Raw genomic sequence first — 14,696 nt, forward strand, 5'->3', positions numbered from 1 at the left:
ACAGTGGGGTTTGGGGCAGCCACGTGTTTGTGGAGGCGGATAACCTAGTAACTCTGCCTCTGCTCTCCTAGGGTAACAGCTACAGCCCAGCCCCGCTGGATCTCTCAAATGTTGTGCTGTCCAGGGAGCTCCAGGTCAGTGCCAACCCAGATGCAGAACATCGGTGCCTTCTAGATCTTTCCGGGACAGGGCATGTTACCCTCTGAAGAGTAAAAGAGAAAAGCAGAGAGTATACCTAGAACATATTATCACTAAGATATTAAACCCGAAGAGAGCTGTGTTGTGTCGAAGCTATGGGGGAAACACCAGAGAACTAGCCAGTCATCTAAGAAGGGACTTCTTCCAAGAGTACCATAAACGGTAATGGGTAAAAGGAAGACTAGTTGGCAGGGTTCCCGTGTCAAACTCTCTTGGTTAGATATATCACCTGAAAGGAAATGCCTGTGTGCTCCTCATAAATCTCACAAGCCGTGAGGCCACCCTGCATGCCACAGCAGCTATGCTCAGTTTCCCCACAATTAAGCAGGAAAGGGATCACTGTTGAGCTCAGAGCTATAAAACCAATAGATGTAACTAAAAGTTTTGAGGTGCTTCTCTCGACTCCTCCTTTCCTGCATGTATCAGTGCCTGTGGCCTCTGTTCCAGCCTGAGAAAGAAGCCCAATGGCCAGCCCCTTGGATCTTAGAGGGAGTTTTTTTTCTAAAGAGCATCCTTTGCTCTAAGTCAGAGCTGTATACACCTTATAGAAACATTCATTCTGTTTGATAAACCTCAATGACAGCAGTTTCCAGCAAGGAGTGATTTTTTTCTTTCAGTTTGTTTAGGTAAAAGTTTCCTTAGATTCTTGACTTTGACCTGACTCCTCCTGCTCATTTGATGAGAAATATAACAGTAAGATAAATGAGGCGCTGGCAATGTGCGACTTTGGCTGGAAATGCGTGCTTCTCCTGGATGCACTCAACTGCCAGGATAATAAAAGTTGCAAGGGAAGGACAGAATCCAAAAATGCTTCCTGTGTATGGGATGATATAAAGCTAATGAGGGGTGTCGCGCAGAATAATTAGCGATGGTAGACCTCCAGCAGCAAGCAAGTAGCACTTGGTGGTGCTGTTCCGGAACCTGGAAGATAGAAAGTGGTTTTCCTTGCTTGGCTTCTCTCTAACTTGCATCTCTCGGGTTGGGGAACAGGGAATGGTGGAGGTGGTGGCTGAGAACTATCACAACATCTGGGCCAAGAAGAAGAAGCAGGAGCTGGAGAGCAAAGGTGAGCTCGTTCACAGCGCCCTATGGGGAAAGTGAGCCTGGGAGCGTGGCAGCTATGTTTTCCCAGGAGTACAAAGGAAGACAGTTTGTGCTTTTCTCTCACCTTATTCCAGGTGGTGGCAGTCACCCTCTCTTGGTACCCTATGACACCTTGACTGCCAAGGAAAAGTTCAGGGATCGAGAAAAGGCACAGGACCTGTTCAAATTCCTCCAGGTGAATGGCATTATAGTTTCTAGGTAAGTCTTCATCTTCCACGTGGTATTAATGGGGCAGGGGAGGGGATGTGAATTTGGCTTCAGGCTTGGGTATTCAATCACCCAACTCCAAAAATCATGACAGTAATGGCAGTGCTTGACACTCTTGGAAAGGGTGTAATGATTCCTTGCATATGCACTCATAAATGTTATGTTATAGGTCAAAGCCTTATCTTTGTATATTGGTCCAAGAGATGGGAGTTATAAATCACATTCATAATACACCCATGCAGCTTTAGAATTTAGCTTCTTTTAAAGAGAAACGAGAACTTGAAGCACAAGCAAAATAATGTTTGAAATGCTAGATGATTTTTTTTTAGATTTCTTCCCTCTCTCTTTTAGATATCTTGCTAATCCTTAATTCAAAACTGTATTTATACATTTTCAGCTGAGGATCTTTGTAAAATAGCCAGCAATTCTTCCGAACTTTGACATGACGGGTTTATATTTTGTTAAACTGCATAATAACAGCAAGCACAGCTAACAGAAGCAGCCTTTGAACCACAGGAATTGATTCTTCTGAAGCCGCAGTTCTTCTGGGGAGATGGAACACATCTCGATGTCTAAGTCATTTTATCACAAGCTGGGGAACATTCTCTATGCAGCTGCCTTGGACTGCGCACTCCTAAAGGGATGTGCTTACTCACTAACCAGATGTCTATGGCGAGCTATGTAGCATTGTGCTTGCCAGCTTCCTTGTAGGCAGGAAAGCAAAGGGGTGGGCCTGCTCTAATACACCCATTCCTCCTCAAAGAAGTGTTCGCCAAGCAAGTTATTTCTCTTTTTAATTTCCTAGAGATTTTTTTTTTGCTAGTTAGTGTTAAATAAATAAAAACTATACAAATATTTCTGTTGTAGCTCACAGAAAGACAATTACCAAATGTATTTGCCGTATTGTCGGGTAGGAAAGGTCATGCTGCAGGAGACAGCCTCTGGGGAAGCATTTGAGAAAGGCTCCCCGCCCCCCTTTAATCCTCCTTTTAACACTAAGATGAATGTGGGGTGTGATTTGCTGAGAAAATCCCTTGCTCACAGAAATGAAAAATTCCCCTTTACTGTAACCAAAGGAAGTCGAGGACATATAATTAGGGATAAATTAAATTCAGCAGTCCTGTTCTGGGTAGTTATCTGCCATATATGGGGTCCCATGGGAGCCCTAAGTGGGCCTGTGATAACGTGAGGCCCCATCACCAGGAGAAAGCCTTCTCTAACTTCACCCTTCCTATCTGCTGGCAAAAGTCTATTTTCAGTTGTTCAAGCCCAAAACCTTGACTAGTCTCTTTGTTCCCAAGTCACCTCGATCTTTAAGAAAATGTAATTGTTCTGCCTTTAAAACTTGTGCAGAATCTACCCACTTTTCACTGCCTTCATGCAATCTCAACATCATTACTGAGGTGGTTTCCCATGGTGCTCTCTGCTTTTTCCCATGCCCCCACCTACATCCAGTTTTAAATACAGCAGCCAGAGTGGTTGACCACAATGCCTTGTCGCCCCTCTCCGGAACTGCCAGTAGCAGTTCTCATTTCTCTCAGAGACAGCAAAGTTCTCACGAGTTCCTGCAAACGCCCTAAATGATTGGCTGCGCTTTGCATGTTCCTTTACCCCTTGGATACCTGCTATCTTCCATCCCACCCACCCTGACCACTCTGCCACACTCCTGCAACCCAGAATGCATGCTCCTGCCTCAAAACCTCTGCACCACCTGTTTCTTGGGAGAATGTTGGCCTACATATCCTTATAACTCACACTTCACCTCCATAAAGCCATTACTTCCATTCCCGTTTCCCTGTGATCCTAACCCTGATTACCATATTTTACATCATCGTCCACAAACCTTTATAACGACATTCCCTAGGTCTTTTCAGCCTGCTTTCCTTTTTCTTTTTTTTAACATAACATTGCTTTTAACATTCCACATAATTTATATTTTGCTGATGTTTATTTATAGCTAGCATCAGGTCAAGCCTATGAGGACTATTTGTTGTCTTCTCTGACTTATCTCCAGCTCAATAGACTTAGTAACAATTACAGAGATCTTTCTGAGAACTCTGCTGAGGAATCACCTTCACGAAAGTGTTGCATGCTCACATAGTCAGGTCCAAGTTCAAGAGTAAGTCAGTCAAATGATGAGGCATTCATTCCACTAAGCCAGAATAACTGCCAACTCGGAGAATTAAATTCAGCAATATGGGAAAGATGGGCAATACACCAAAGTCTCATATTTTTCTCTGCTACTCCTGGGGTTCATCTCTGTCCAATCTAGAGGTATGAAGGACATGGAGCTGGACGCCTCCTCCATGGAAAAGAGATTTGCCTATAAGTTTTTGAAGAAGATCCTGAAATATGTTGACTCTGCTCAAGAGTTTATTGCTCACTTGGGTAAGTAGAGCTGCAAACTGTCAGGAAAGAGCATTGCAATCCTTTAGAAAAAAATGACATAATTATGAATTAGCTTCTTGTGTCACCATTGCTCATGATTCATTGAGGCATATAATTTGGGTGGAAAACAATGGCTGAGATTTATTTCCTCCATACTAAAAAAACTTACTTAACTTTTTTAGTATGGAGGAAATAAAACTCCTTTACTTCTCTGCTGGATTTGACTGACTCTTTGGGTTTGTTTGCACCGCATCCTATTAACTTTCCCCATGCTGTTTGACTGTGGACATCACTGAAGCTCTTTCGGAAAAGGGTGTGGCGAGACAACTGTGAGAGAATTGATACGAGACATACCCGGCCAGCACAGTTACAAAATACTTTACAAGATGCTGTTTCATGAAAGCAGCTAAGCTTGCTGGTTGTCTTTTGAAAGCCTGCTCTGCTTCTCAAAATACCATGATTGTTCATTTGTTTGTTTGCTCTGACCAAATATTTTACCTCTCTCTTTGCAGAAGCCATTGTCAGCAGTGGGAAAACCGAAAAGTCTCCCCACGACCAGGAGATCAAATTCTTTGCCAAAGTAAGTGTTTCTTCTTTGCTCAAGATCTCTACGACTGGGGGTGTGGTTTAAAGGGGCCCATCAAGGAGATCTAACACTCTAAAAGCTTCAGTGGGATAGAGTTATATTCCTCTGTACAGAACAGACTCAGTGTGGGTAGGAGGTCTAAGAAAGTATGCAGGCTGCTCAGTTCCACACCATGGCCTCAGTACTCAGGATCCTCCCCCCTTGTTCTGCACCATTTGTGACAGCGTGCTTCGTGTTACTGTGGTCCAAACAAGCCCAACCTCATCATATCTGTAGCAAAGGGATGCAAAAAGGAAAGGGGAGGAGAGAGCAAGCCGCTGCTTTTCTGAAGTCCTAACCTAGTGGTGATGTAAGTGGGTCTTTTCAGCTTACTCTAGCAAAAAGGGAAACTGAGTAAGTATTCCCTGGCTCAGCGGCATATGTCTCACTAAAATCTGTTGCTGAAAAGAAATAGAGAATGCATTTGGGTACCAATGATCAATGTTGCCCACAGAAGCCTTCTCAGAGGACCCAAAGCCTTTCAGTGTCTGGGCTCTGTAAAAGCAGAGATAGACGTTTGAGATGAGGGCTCAGTTGTACCTTTTGATCCTTTGGCCAAGAAGGCAATCTGAGTTTCCCAGGTGTCCTCTTCAAATCAGATCATCAGCATGCAAATTTATTTGTGCCTTTAGTCAATGTCCTTTCCTGTCACATAACCTCAATACCTCTGGTTAGTAGATGATGATGATGATGATGATGATAATAATAATAATAATAATAATAATAATAATAATAATAATAATAATAATAATAATGCAAAGTGAGAGCCAGATAGAATTTCCTGGAACTTTCTACATCCAGTGTTGAGAGGCTTCTGCTTACTGAGAATGACATCTGTAAAAAGAACTGGCAGATAGACTTGGATCAGCGACCTTAAACGTGCTGTTTGATGGTTTCCAGGTTCTCCTCCCCCTGGTTGACCAGTACTTCACCAACCACCGCCTTTACTTCTTGTCATCTCCTCTGAAGCCACTTAGCAGCAGTGGGTATGCTTCCCATAAAGAGAAAGAAATGGTAGCCAGGTGAGTCCATGAAATCAGGAGAGGGCCACTATGCTAGTCAGCTTTGAGTTACTGTACCACAATGTCATTTATAAGTAAAGCTTAAAAGTTTATTTAGCTCAAAGTTCTGAAGTTTCATGTCCGGGGTGAGTAGACACCTTTCTTTGATTCCATGGTAGGGGGTCCAGATGGCAGTGATGGGGAGCTCACTCTTAGGCAAACTGCTCAGGTTCATGGCCAGAAGTCAAAAAGGACAGGATCCTAAGATCTCCCTAAGGGCATGTCCCATTGACCTAAAAACCTCCCACTCAGTTCCATCCTCCAACCATCCCTAGCCTCCAAGTACCCCAATAGCAAAACCCTAAAAACAGAGCTTCTAGTACATGGGCTCTAGGAGGATACTCGTTCAAACTGCCGTTCTCAGTGCTAATGTGGTTTATTTAAGACATCAACCACCTGGGGACTGAATCACAAATTCTTTGTAGAAATGGTGCATAGCCTGATGATTAGTAATTGATTACCATCCTGATTTGAAAATTTTTATATTTGTGTATACCTCGGTGATCTCAGGAACCAATAGAATCACACTGTTTGGGGTGTTCATAGGGACCTGGGAAATATGTAGATAGCCAGGTCAATTACCCTGAAATAATGTTGAGTAGAAGGCCACGATCCTTCTGAAGCTTGGGAAAATTAAACATGGAGCACTAAGGTATACACTGCTTTCTGTCGCTCCTTATCAAGTCTGCAAGATTAGAATTTTTAGAACTCCGATCTTACAAATCCCAGTGCAGCTAGTCTGAGATTTCAAAGCTAGAACTACATGATTCAGTCTAAATGTTTATTCGGACTTCTCAGTCTCAGAGCTGAAGGGGTGGCTCACTGGGTAAAGGCACTTGCTGCTCAAGCATGAGTGCCTGAGTTTGAGTCTCTGCATCCACGCAAAAAGCTGAGTGAGGCTGCATTAGACTTCTAAACAGCAAAGAAGTAAAGAAGGTAGTGAAGTCTGCACACAATCCCTCCACAGTGAACACGCACGGTGTACTGGATAAGAGCTCAGGTACTAACTGACTATCACACTCTTCGGGAATATATTCAGCTTGACGATTGGCCTAACATTTACTAAACACTCTGCATGGACAGGCACTGAGATTAATTTTCATACGCAAGAGTTATGAGCCAACTGAGTAAATATGGTTGTGAAACCTCACAGTGTGTTAAACTGAAAGTTCTGCCTGTGCTGCACGGTCTCCATTTCACAAAGCAAGAATCTGAGGTGCCCTTAGCTTCACTCCAGTACCCAAAGTGTTACAGATGGTTAAGACTGAAAACTCACAACACTGCATGCCTCTTACGTGTACGGCAATCACTTAGTGCCACTCCAGACAGAAGAAATCCCATGCTGCCAAAACAGGATGCTTTGGAACCAGGTATCGGTTCCAAGATCTTATACCTTTACATTGAACTCATGTGTTCTTTAAGAAGCTAGGGAAATGAGAGGCCACGTGAGACATTCAGCTAATCCAACAGAGGGCAGATGCGTCTGTTTTCTTCATCTGTTGATCTTAGACTATTAATTCATGGAAATGTAACATTTGTTCAACCAGGCACCTTTTGTCGTGGCTGGAATACAACCTGGAGCTGATCAGCCTTGCAAATGCTTTCCAAATCTCCCGCAGGAGCGGTTGTGTTTGCGCAGCACGTGTTCCCCCGCCCGGCTCCTTTCCCTCTTTTCTCTTACTCTCCCCCTCTCGCTTTGGTTTTTGTTTATTTGTTTCACCCTAGCAGACTCTTTTCTTCTTTCATTCCTTCTTTTCTTTTACTCTTTTTTTCCCTCTGGTTTTTGTTTATCTGTTTGGGGACAGGGTCACAATACGTAGCCCTGATTGGCCTAGAGTTCACTATGTAAGTCAGGCAGGCTTCCAGAAATCTGCCTGTTTCTGCAAAATGCTGGGATTAAAGGTTTCTCTCTCTCCTCTCTCTCTCTCTCTCTCTCTCTCTCTCTCTCTCTCTCTCTCTCTCTCTCTCTCTCTTAAAGACAGGACCTCCTTAGCCCAGCCCAGGCTTCTCTAAAGCTACCAATTCTCTTGCCTCAGCCTCTGATACCCACTAGATCCCCCTTATTGAATCTTTCATTTTTGATCCACCTTGTCATTAATCTGATGTCTTTCATAGCATGGAGTTTCTCTTTTTTGAATAATTTCATTTTATATATTCATCTTTTTTCCTTTTGAGACAGGGGCTCACTCTATAGCCCTGGATGTCCTGGCTCTCAAAGGATTGTGCCACCGTGCCAGGCTTTATAGTTTTTAAACTCTCAGAAAGAAGATAGCCACCTGGGAACTGTAGCCCTTTATTATTTTGAACTAAAAGTAATTAATTGTCTTAACTGGGGTTTTTACTGCTGTGGTAAAAAACACCATGAACAAAACCAACTTGGCAAAGAAATAATTTATTCTATTCTACACTTCCAGGTAACAGTCTCTCACCCAGGGAAGTCAGGACAAAAACTCAAGGCAGGAACCTAGAAGCAGGAACTAAAGCAAAGGCCACAGAAGAATGCTGCTTTTGGCTTGCTCCTCATGGCTTGCTCAGCCTGCTTTCTTATACATTCAGGATCACCCACCCAGGAATGGCACCCACACATCATGCTTCCACGCCAATCATTAATCAAGAAAATGCCCTACAGAGTCACCTACAGCCCAATAATAGGGTCAATTCGTTCATTAAGATTCCCTCTTTCCAGACATGTTCCCGTTAGTGTCAAGTTGACAGAAACTAACCCTATGCAATAATTCTTTTATTTACATCACAGACTCTTAAGAGACAGCAACAACTCTTTGAAGTTTCAGGCACTAGTTTTTGCAAGTCTGAGAAAGCACCTTGACTTCTGACAGCGATGGGAGCCACCTCAGTATCCAATCCTAATAGCCCAACCATGGGCTTTAGGTAGAAAGAACATTTTCTTCCAATGCATACAAAATACGTGTTCATCCGTTTAAAGAGTTTTCAAATTTCTGAGTTGTTCTCCAACTTTTGTAGAAGAACTGCTTGATTACAGATGAGAAAAAAAACTAATACAGAGTGGAGAGCATTGAAGGATCTCTGCTAAGACAGCTCAGTTATTCACAGGCCAAGCACAGAACTGAGCCATCAGCAATACAGACTGCACTGTTCAATACTCTTTCTCCCTGTCCAGCTCCATGAGTTCACATCAAACAAGCACGAGCCCCTGTTTAATGTCACATTAGGTACCAGGTTTCTGCTAACGCACTGTGAGTTCTCCTAAACTCTTAGACCGGGGAGGTTCTGACTTATTTTTACTAATCAACAAGGCATTGATTGTAGTTTTTCAAACTAGCCCAGAAAAAAATGCAGGACATTAATTAACTAAGAGTTATTGTCCTTTAAATTGATGGGGTTTATCAACCAGCACTAGAGGCACATTTCTTCTCTGTTTGGATTGTCCTAAGGAGACTTCTGTCCTGTGTGAGTCAGAGATCTCCATGACAAGTTAGGAATTGAGGCTGTGATCAGCTGAGTCCCCTCAGGGAGCGTCTCAGCCTGAACCAGTGTCTCGTCTCTGTTTTCCCTGTCAGCCCTCTTTCTGTTCCCTGCTTCCTGAAAGAGAAGCAAAGTTCTTGTCGAGCCATGCCAGTATCAAACTCCCAAGAGTATCATCCACCTGTGTGGACTCTAGTCACAGTACCCCTGAGTGGGGTCACTTGTCAACATGGTCAGAGACATCTACAGGGCTTCTTCCTAACTGCACAAGGCCTTCCCAGCTACACCTGAAGTACAGTTCAAACTTCAAGGGTCTCCATGGTGCAAAGTATAAGTGAAGCATGGCAAGGAGTCAGAAATACAAACAACAGCAGCAGCAACAATATCAATAATAATAATAACAGTAACAATAATGATAATTGCTTCCTAGTTCCCAAAGACCCAATTAGGACAGACTATAGACCAACAAAGATGGCAGCAAAAAATGAACTTCTTTTTTTTTAACGTTTCTGATTCTTTATGGATTTCACCCCATGTATGCTGACCCCATTCATCTCCCCATCCCTTCACATCTGCCCTCTGCCCTTGCAACCTCCCAAAAACAAAATTTAAAAGTAACCCCCCAAAAAAAACAAAACAAATAAAAGAATCTTGGCATGGAAACTGGAATATGGCCCAGCTAGTCACACCGTGTACCCTTTAGTCTTTACTTGTAAGTGTGCATTGCAATGGGTCATTGGTTTGATTCGAGGCCTCTGGCTTCTCCTACACAATCAATGCTGGGTCCTCACTGGGAGTCCCCCTGGATATCCTATTATCCCCTGTATCATGAAGACCCCATAGCTCTGAAAACTGTATTTTTAAAGTGTTTTTTGTATTTAACAGACTCCTACTCCCTACTCTAGTCATTTAAACATTTGTTCTAATCCCAACATTTTTTCCCACTTTCCAACTCGAGCTTCACACTCCACATAAAGACCGCAAAATGGTTTATAGTTCATGACAATGGCAGAAAGTCAAGCTCCCTTTTAGTACCCTCGTCGCTTTTTCTCCATGTTACACATGAATGGACATTTCAATACATGGTACCTAGCACCAAGGAAAGATTACACAGGGCCATTGCCAAATAAACACTCTTCTCATTACCGAAGGATGGTTTTCGAGTAGGATGGAGCTGCCGGCAAGTAACCTTTCATGATTCTCCAAGACAGTGCAACCCATAACATCTCCCTAAGTGCCGTTCCAAAGACTCTTCTAGAGGACACAGTGCTTCCCCCCAAAGCCCCAAACTATGCACTGTTTCACACGTGAGGGTAAGGAAGAATGGGGTAGAAATCACTTCCTGAGTCTCCACGGCTTTCTGAATTGCACCTTTTCTGCCTTAGCCTGTTCTGCAAGCTGGCCGCTCTCGTGAGACACAGGATCTCTCTCTTCGGTAAGTGATGAGATGAGTTGCTAAAGGCGGCAAGTCTTCCTGTAATTATCTTGAGCTTCCGTTCTGCCTTCATTTGTGGCTCTCCATTAGGAAAACCTACACCTTGGGACTGAGGTGTCACCTAAATTCTCCACAGAAAATTGGTCTGAAGCATGATTAATGACCTCTCTCCCCCTTTAACAGCTCAGATTTTCCACCCCAATGAATGTTTTCAGCTCTGCCTGTGACATCCATCATGAGGCAGAGGCTGTGTCAGACTAGAGATAAATGCCTCATTCCTGAACACAGACCTGGCACCTTGTGTGTTGCTGGTTAATTACACCGGGCTGTGCCTGATGCATACTAAGAAGGATGTGTTTAAAAGCCGGGCTGGGTTTAGAGAGTCACCGGCGATGTTTTCTGTTCTAGGGAGTGATTCAACTACGATGGTGAGCTGCCTTCACATCTTAGCTCAGACGCTTGACACAAGGTAAGTCTGATGTTTTCTCTGCAGTACTTCCTTTTGACTCTCTCTCTCTGGCCCCCAAAATAGGCACAGCAGGCCTGAGAAGTCAACGCTCTGCTTCTCGTCCCCACAGTACAGATCTATTGTCATGGACTATCTGAAATCTGAAACAATTGATCAGTTCTTACCTTCCCTTACTGAGTTCATTTGTCAGGAGATAAGATATATAATGTTGCAACATTCAACTTGTGCCTAATTGTACACACACACACACACACACGCTTGCCCTCACACAGCAGAGATATCGGGTAGGTGATGAAACCCGCATCGTCATGAGAGATGATCAATATCATTTTGAGTTCAACATGGCCAGGAAAGTGTGGGGATATCTGACTTCAAAAGGATCATCTAGGAAGTCAGGGGAGGGGTCTAGGCTCTGATGTTCCAAGTTCACTCACTGTGATCCATGTGGTAGAAGGAGAAAATTGACTCCCAGAAATTGTCCTCTGGCCTACACATGTACATATGTATAAATTACATATGCATAAATAAATGAATAAATATACTTTACAAAATACATCAGCTAGCTGGTGAAGTAATTTATACTTGCAATCTTAGCATGTAGAAGACAGAGACAAAAAGATCCCAAGTTCAAACACAGCCTTGGATTTACAGTAAAACCCTGTTCAATAAAATAAGAGATGCAGAAAGAATAAATAAATAAATAAATAGGAATTTTATTTTAAAAATAATACCTAATTTTGGTAATATTAACATACATGATATTTTAAAAGAGAGGCTTAGTAAAAAGAACCAATAGAAGTTCTTTTGAACATATTCATTAAGAAAAGATCTTATTGCCAGGCAATGGTGACTCACACCTTTAATCCCAGCATTCAGGAGGCAGAGGCAGGAGAATCTCTGTCAGTTAGAGGTCAGCATGGTCTACAGAGCTAGTTCCAGGACAACTAGGACTGTTATAGAAAGAAACCCTGTCTCAAAAATAAAAAAAAAGAATTAATGAATGAATGAATGAATGAATCCACAGAAACAACTCATTCTTGAAGATCCCTAACATGGCACTGACTCCAGCTTCGAGCTGGTGTACCAGCAATGCCTCAGATGCTGCAAGACCTTCCTGGAGAAGACTCACTAGATGATCCTGCCCACCTCCGTTGAGCCACTCATCCACCAGTGTAACCCGAATAATAAAAACTCAGAGATAGAAACTGGTATTCAACCTAAAAACCAGAAAAACCAAGCCACTAGAGAAGTCTTACCTCTACCAAGGCTGGGTTACCATAAACTAAGCAGACAAAACTTCTCTCTCCTCCCATTTTATACTCCCTCTAGTGCTGAGATTAAAGGCCTGTGACTCCCTAGGACTTTGATTAAAGGTGTGAGCCACTACCATGTGGATTTGTTTCCACATTGATCTTGAGCAGCCCAGGGTGGCCTTGAACTCAATGTCTCTGTCACCCAAATCCTGGGATTAAAGGTGTGTGTCATCACTGTCTGACCTTTAGTGTCTTTAGATTTGCCTCTGGTCTTCAGGCAGGATTTATTTATCAAACTACAAATAATATATCACTACACACTAGAGCCATGCCCAAGGATGGTGGCATTCCTTAGCACCATGTTCCACCTATCCTTCCAAATGAGTTACTGTATATCTCTAAAAGAACTGAAGGTAGAAATTATGTTCAGAAATATAAAAATATTTGAGTAATACAGTTTGAGGTGTATCTAAGCATTTTAAACTAATTGAACCTCTCACCTTGTTCTAATGATAATAGAGTGGAACAAGCAAATAGGGAGAAAAATAGAACACAATGAAGTAAGAATGACCTACCAGGTCCAGGTCAGCCTTTGACCCAAGCAGCTTGGGTAGTCTGGTCTAACTAGAGTGTGTTCATGGCCAGCACCCACTGGTGCCATTTGCTTGCCTTGTACCTGTCTATCCAAGACTCTTGTGACAATAACTCCATCCATATCAGTCTTTCGCTTAACATTGGGAGAATTTAAACTCAAACACACTGAGGGCATTGAAATACTGAAAGAGAGGAGAAGCTGGAAGGGATAACGCAGGCCTGCAATTCCAGCAGGCCGTCCTGGGCTACACAGGGAAGATGGGAACAGCAATAGATTGGTAAAATTAGCATTTTACTCTTACTTTGGTTTTGTCTAGTGTTTTAAAGCTTTCTTTCTATGTGAGCCACTTTGCCTCTTTTAGAGAGAGAGAGAGAGAGAGAGAGAGAGAGAGAGAGAGAGAGAGAGAGAGAGAGACAGTCCCAGGGTGAAACAGTAGTATATTAGTAATGTTCTTTCACCATTTTAAAAAGTTAGAAGCAAGTGTAAGTAAGTTAGTGCATTTTCACACAAGTGACCTGAAATCCATAGGGTTATATATCAGAAAAGAATGTGAGTTCAACTAGGATGTAAACAAAAACAAGTGAAATAGAAATCTGGTGCCTGCCTGCTTTCCTATTGACAAATGAAATATGTACAGATTTGAAGAAGCCTCCCTGATGGCCTTCACTGTCCTGGTATGTCTGATATTACCTAGAAAACTTTGAAGATAAAGAGCATCTTCCCTTGAAGCGATGCTGTCATCATCTTGTGAGGATGTTGGAATGTGGAAGGTTGCACACTGCTTCTCGGTCGTATTCCAATTCTAAGTCTCATGATACGGTTCTGAGGGAAGACTTCAGCCGTTCTTAGCTTCTGTTCTCCAGGCGTGTTTCCCTGTCCTTTGCCTCAGTGACCTAATTAGGTTGGCTTTATAAAGGGCTGCCTTTCCGTTTCTCTCCTCTCATCCACTCTAGGACTGCTGTGCCGACTAAAAGGAGTGCAGCTTCAGGCAGCGTTTCTCCTCTCTTCCCCATTCTCCTTGCTTCTACATACTACTCCTAAAGGTTCTTTCTTGACCCCAAGTGAGCCATGGAAAGGGCTCACCCCTGTCCTTTCCTTAGATACTAACACAACACTAGGCAGCTGCAGCAATTAGCTCACGAGGAACTAATACCAGTTTCATTCGCTCTCTCTGTGTCCTGGAGAGTTCAGCAATGATCCCAAGACAGTCAGTCACTACTCCAGGGAACAGGTTTCTTTTCCAGATGCAGCTGACACATTCTCAAAAGGTGACCAGAGTACCCACTGTCTGCCCAGTTTGCCTCCACGACAACACCACATAAGGGAGTTGGGTCCACAGTGTGGTTGTGCTCCTGCCTTTGACTGCTGCTTACTTGCAGGACTGTCATGAAGTCGGGCTCAGAGCTGGTGAAAGCCGGGTTGCGCTCCTTCTTTGAAAATGCAGCAGAAGACTTAGAGAAGACCTCCGAAAACCTGAAGCTGGGGAAGTTTACCCATTCCAGAACGCAGATCAAAGGTGTTTCTCAGAATATTAACTACACCACAGTGGCCCTGCTTCCCATCCTGACATCCATCTTTGAGCACATTGCTCAGCATCAGTTTGGGGTGGATCTACTCTGTGAGTCCTACCGCTGTTTGTCATCAATGTCTATGCCCCGAAAGCACAGATGTGAGACCCACGCACTTGCGTTGACCTTGAGGGCAGAGTAGAAAGACAGGTGCGCCATATTTTACCTAAATTTAAAAAATGAAAGCCAAGTGGTAGACTCTGGGAAGGGGAAAAGCATCCCTTAATTGGAGTACAGAATACTCATCTTTCTCCGGTTTCACTCTGAACCAGTCTCCCAGCCTGCTCGTCTAGCTACTACCGGCGGTTGTGCTCCCATTTAATTGAAAAGGTTATCTGAGCAGTGCGCA

At 43.2% G+C, this 14,696-nt stretch overlaps 1 protein-coding gene across 14 annotated transcripts in view; it reads left to right on the top strand.

Annotated features, from left to right (window-relative positions):
* The window catches only part of Ryr3 (ryanodine receptor 3), a 528,284-nt gene that overhangs the window by 419,431 nt on the left and 94,157 nt on the right, over window positions 1–14,696 (top strand). For 13 of the 14 annotated variants that reach the window (XR_007590437.1, XR_007590438.1, XR_007590440.1 and 10 more), the window contains exons 55-63: window positions 72–134; window positions 1,189–1,264; window positions 1,377–1,500; window positions 3,782–3,897; window positions 4,410–4,477; window positions 5,423–5,544; window positions 10,413–10,462; window positions 10,871–10,931; window positions 14,159–14,397. Coding sequence is in view for 8 of the 14 variants with exons in the window: in XM_050134439.1 (XP_049990396.1) it covers window positions 72–134; window positions 1,189–1,264; window positions 1,377–1,500; window positions 3,782–3,897; window positions 4,410–4,477; window positions 5,423–5,544; window positions 10,413–10,462; window positions 10,871–10,931; window positions 14,159–14,397 (919 nt within the window). In the remaining 6 variants the exon portion in view is untranslated. The remainder of the gene's footprint in view (window positions 1–71; window positions 135–1,188; window positions 1,265–1,376; window positions 1,501–3,781; window positions 3,898–4,409; window positions 4,478–5,422; window positions 5,545–10,412; window positions 10,463–10,870; window positions 10,932–14,158; window positions 14,398–14,696) is intronic. The other variant, XM_050134440.1, reaches the window with a different exon arrangement.

This window comes from Alexandromys fortis, unplaced genomic scaffold (assembly GCF_014885135.2).
Source record: "Alexandromys fortis isolate MF-2015 unplaced genomic scaffold, M_Fortis_MF-2015_v1.1 scaffold_6, whole genome shotgun sequence".
NCBI classification, from domain to species: Eukaryota; Metazoa; Chordata; class Mammalia; order Rodentia; family Cricetidae; genus Alexandromys; species Alexandromys fortis.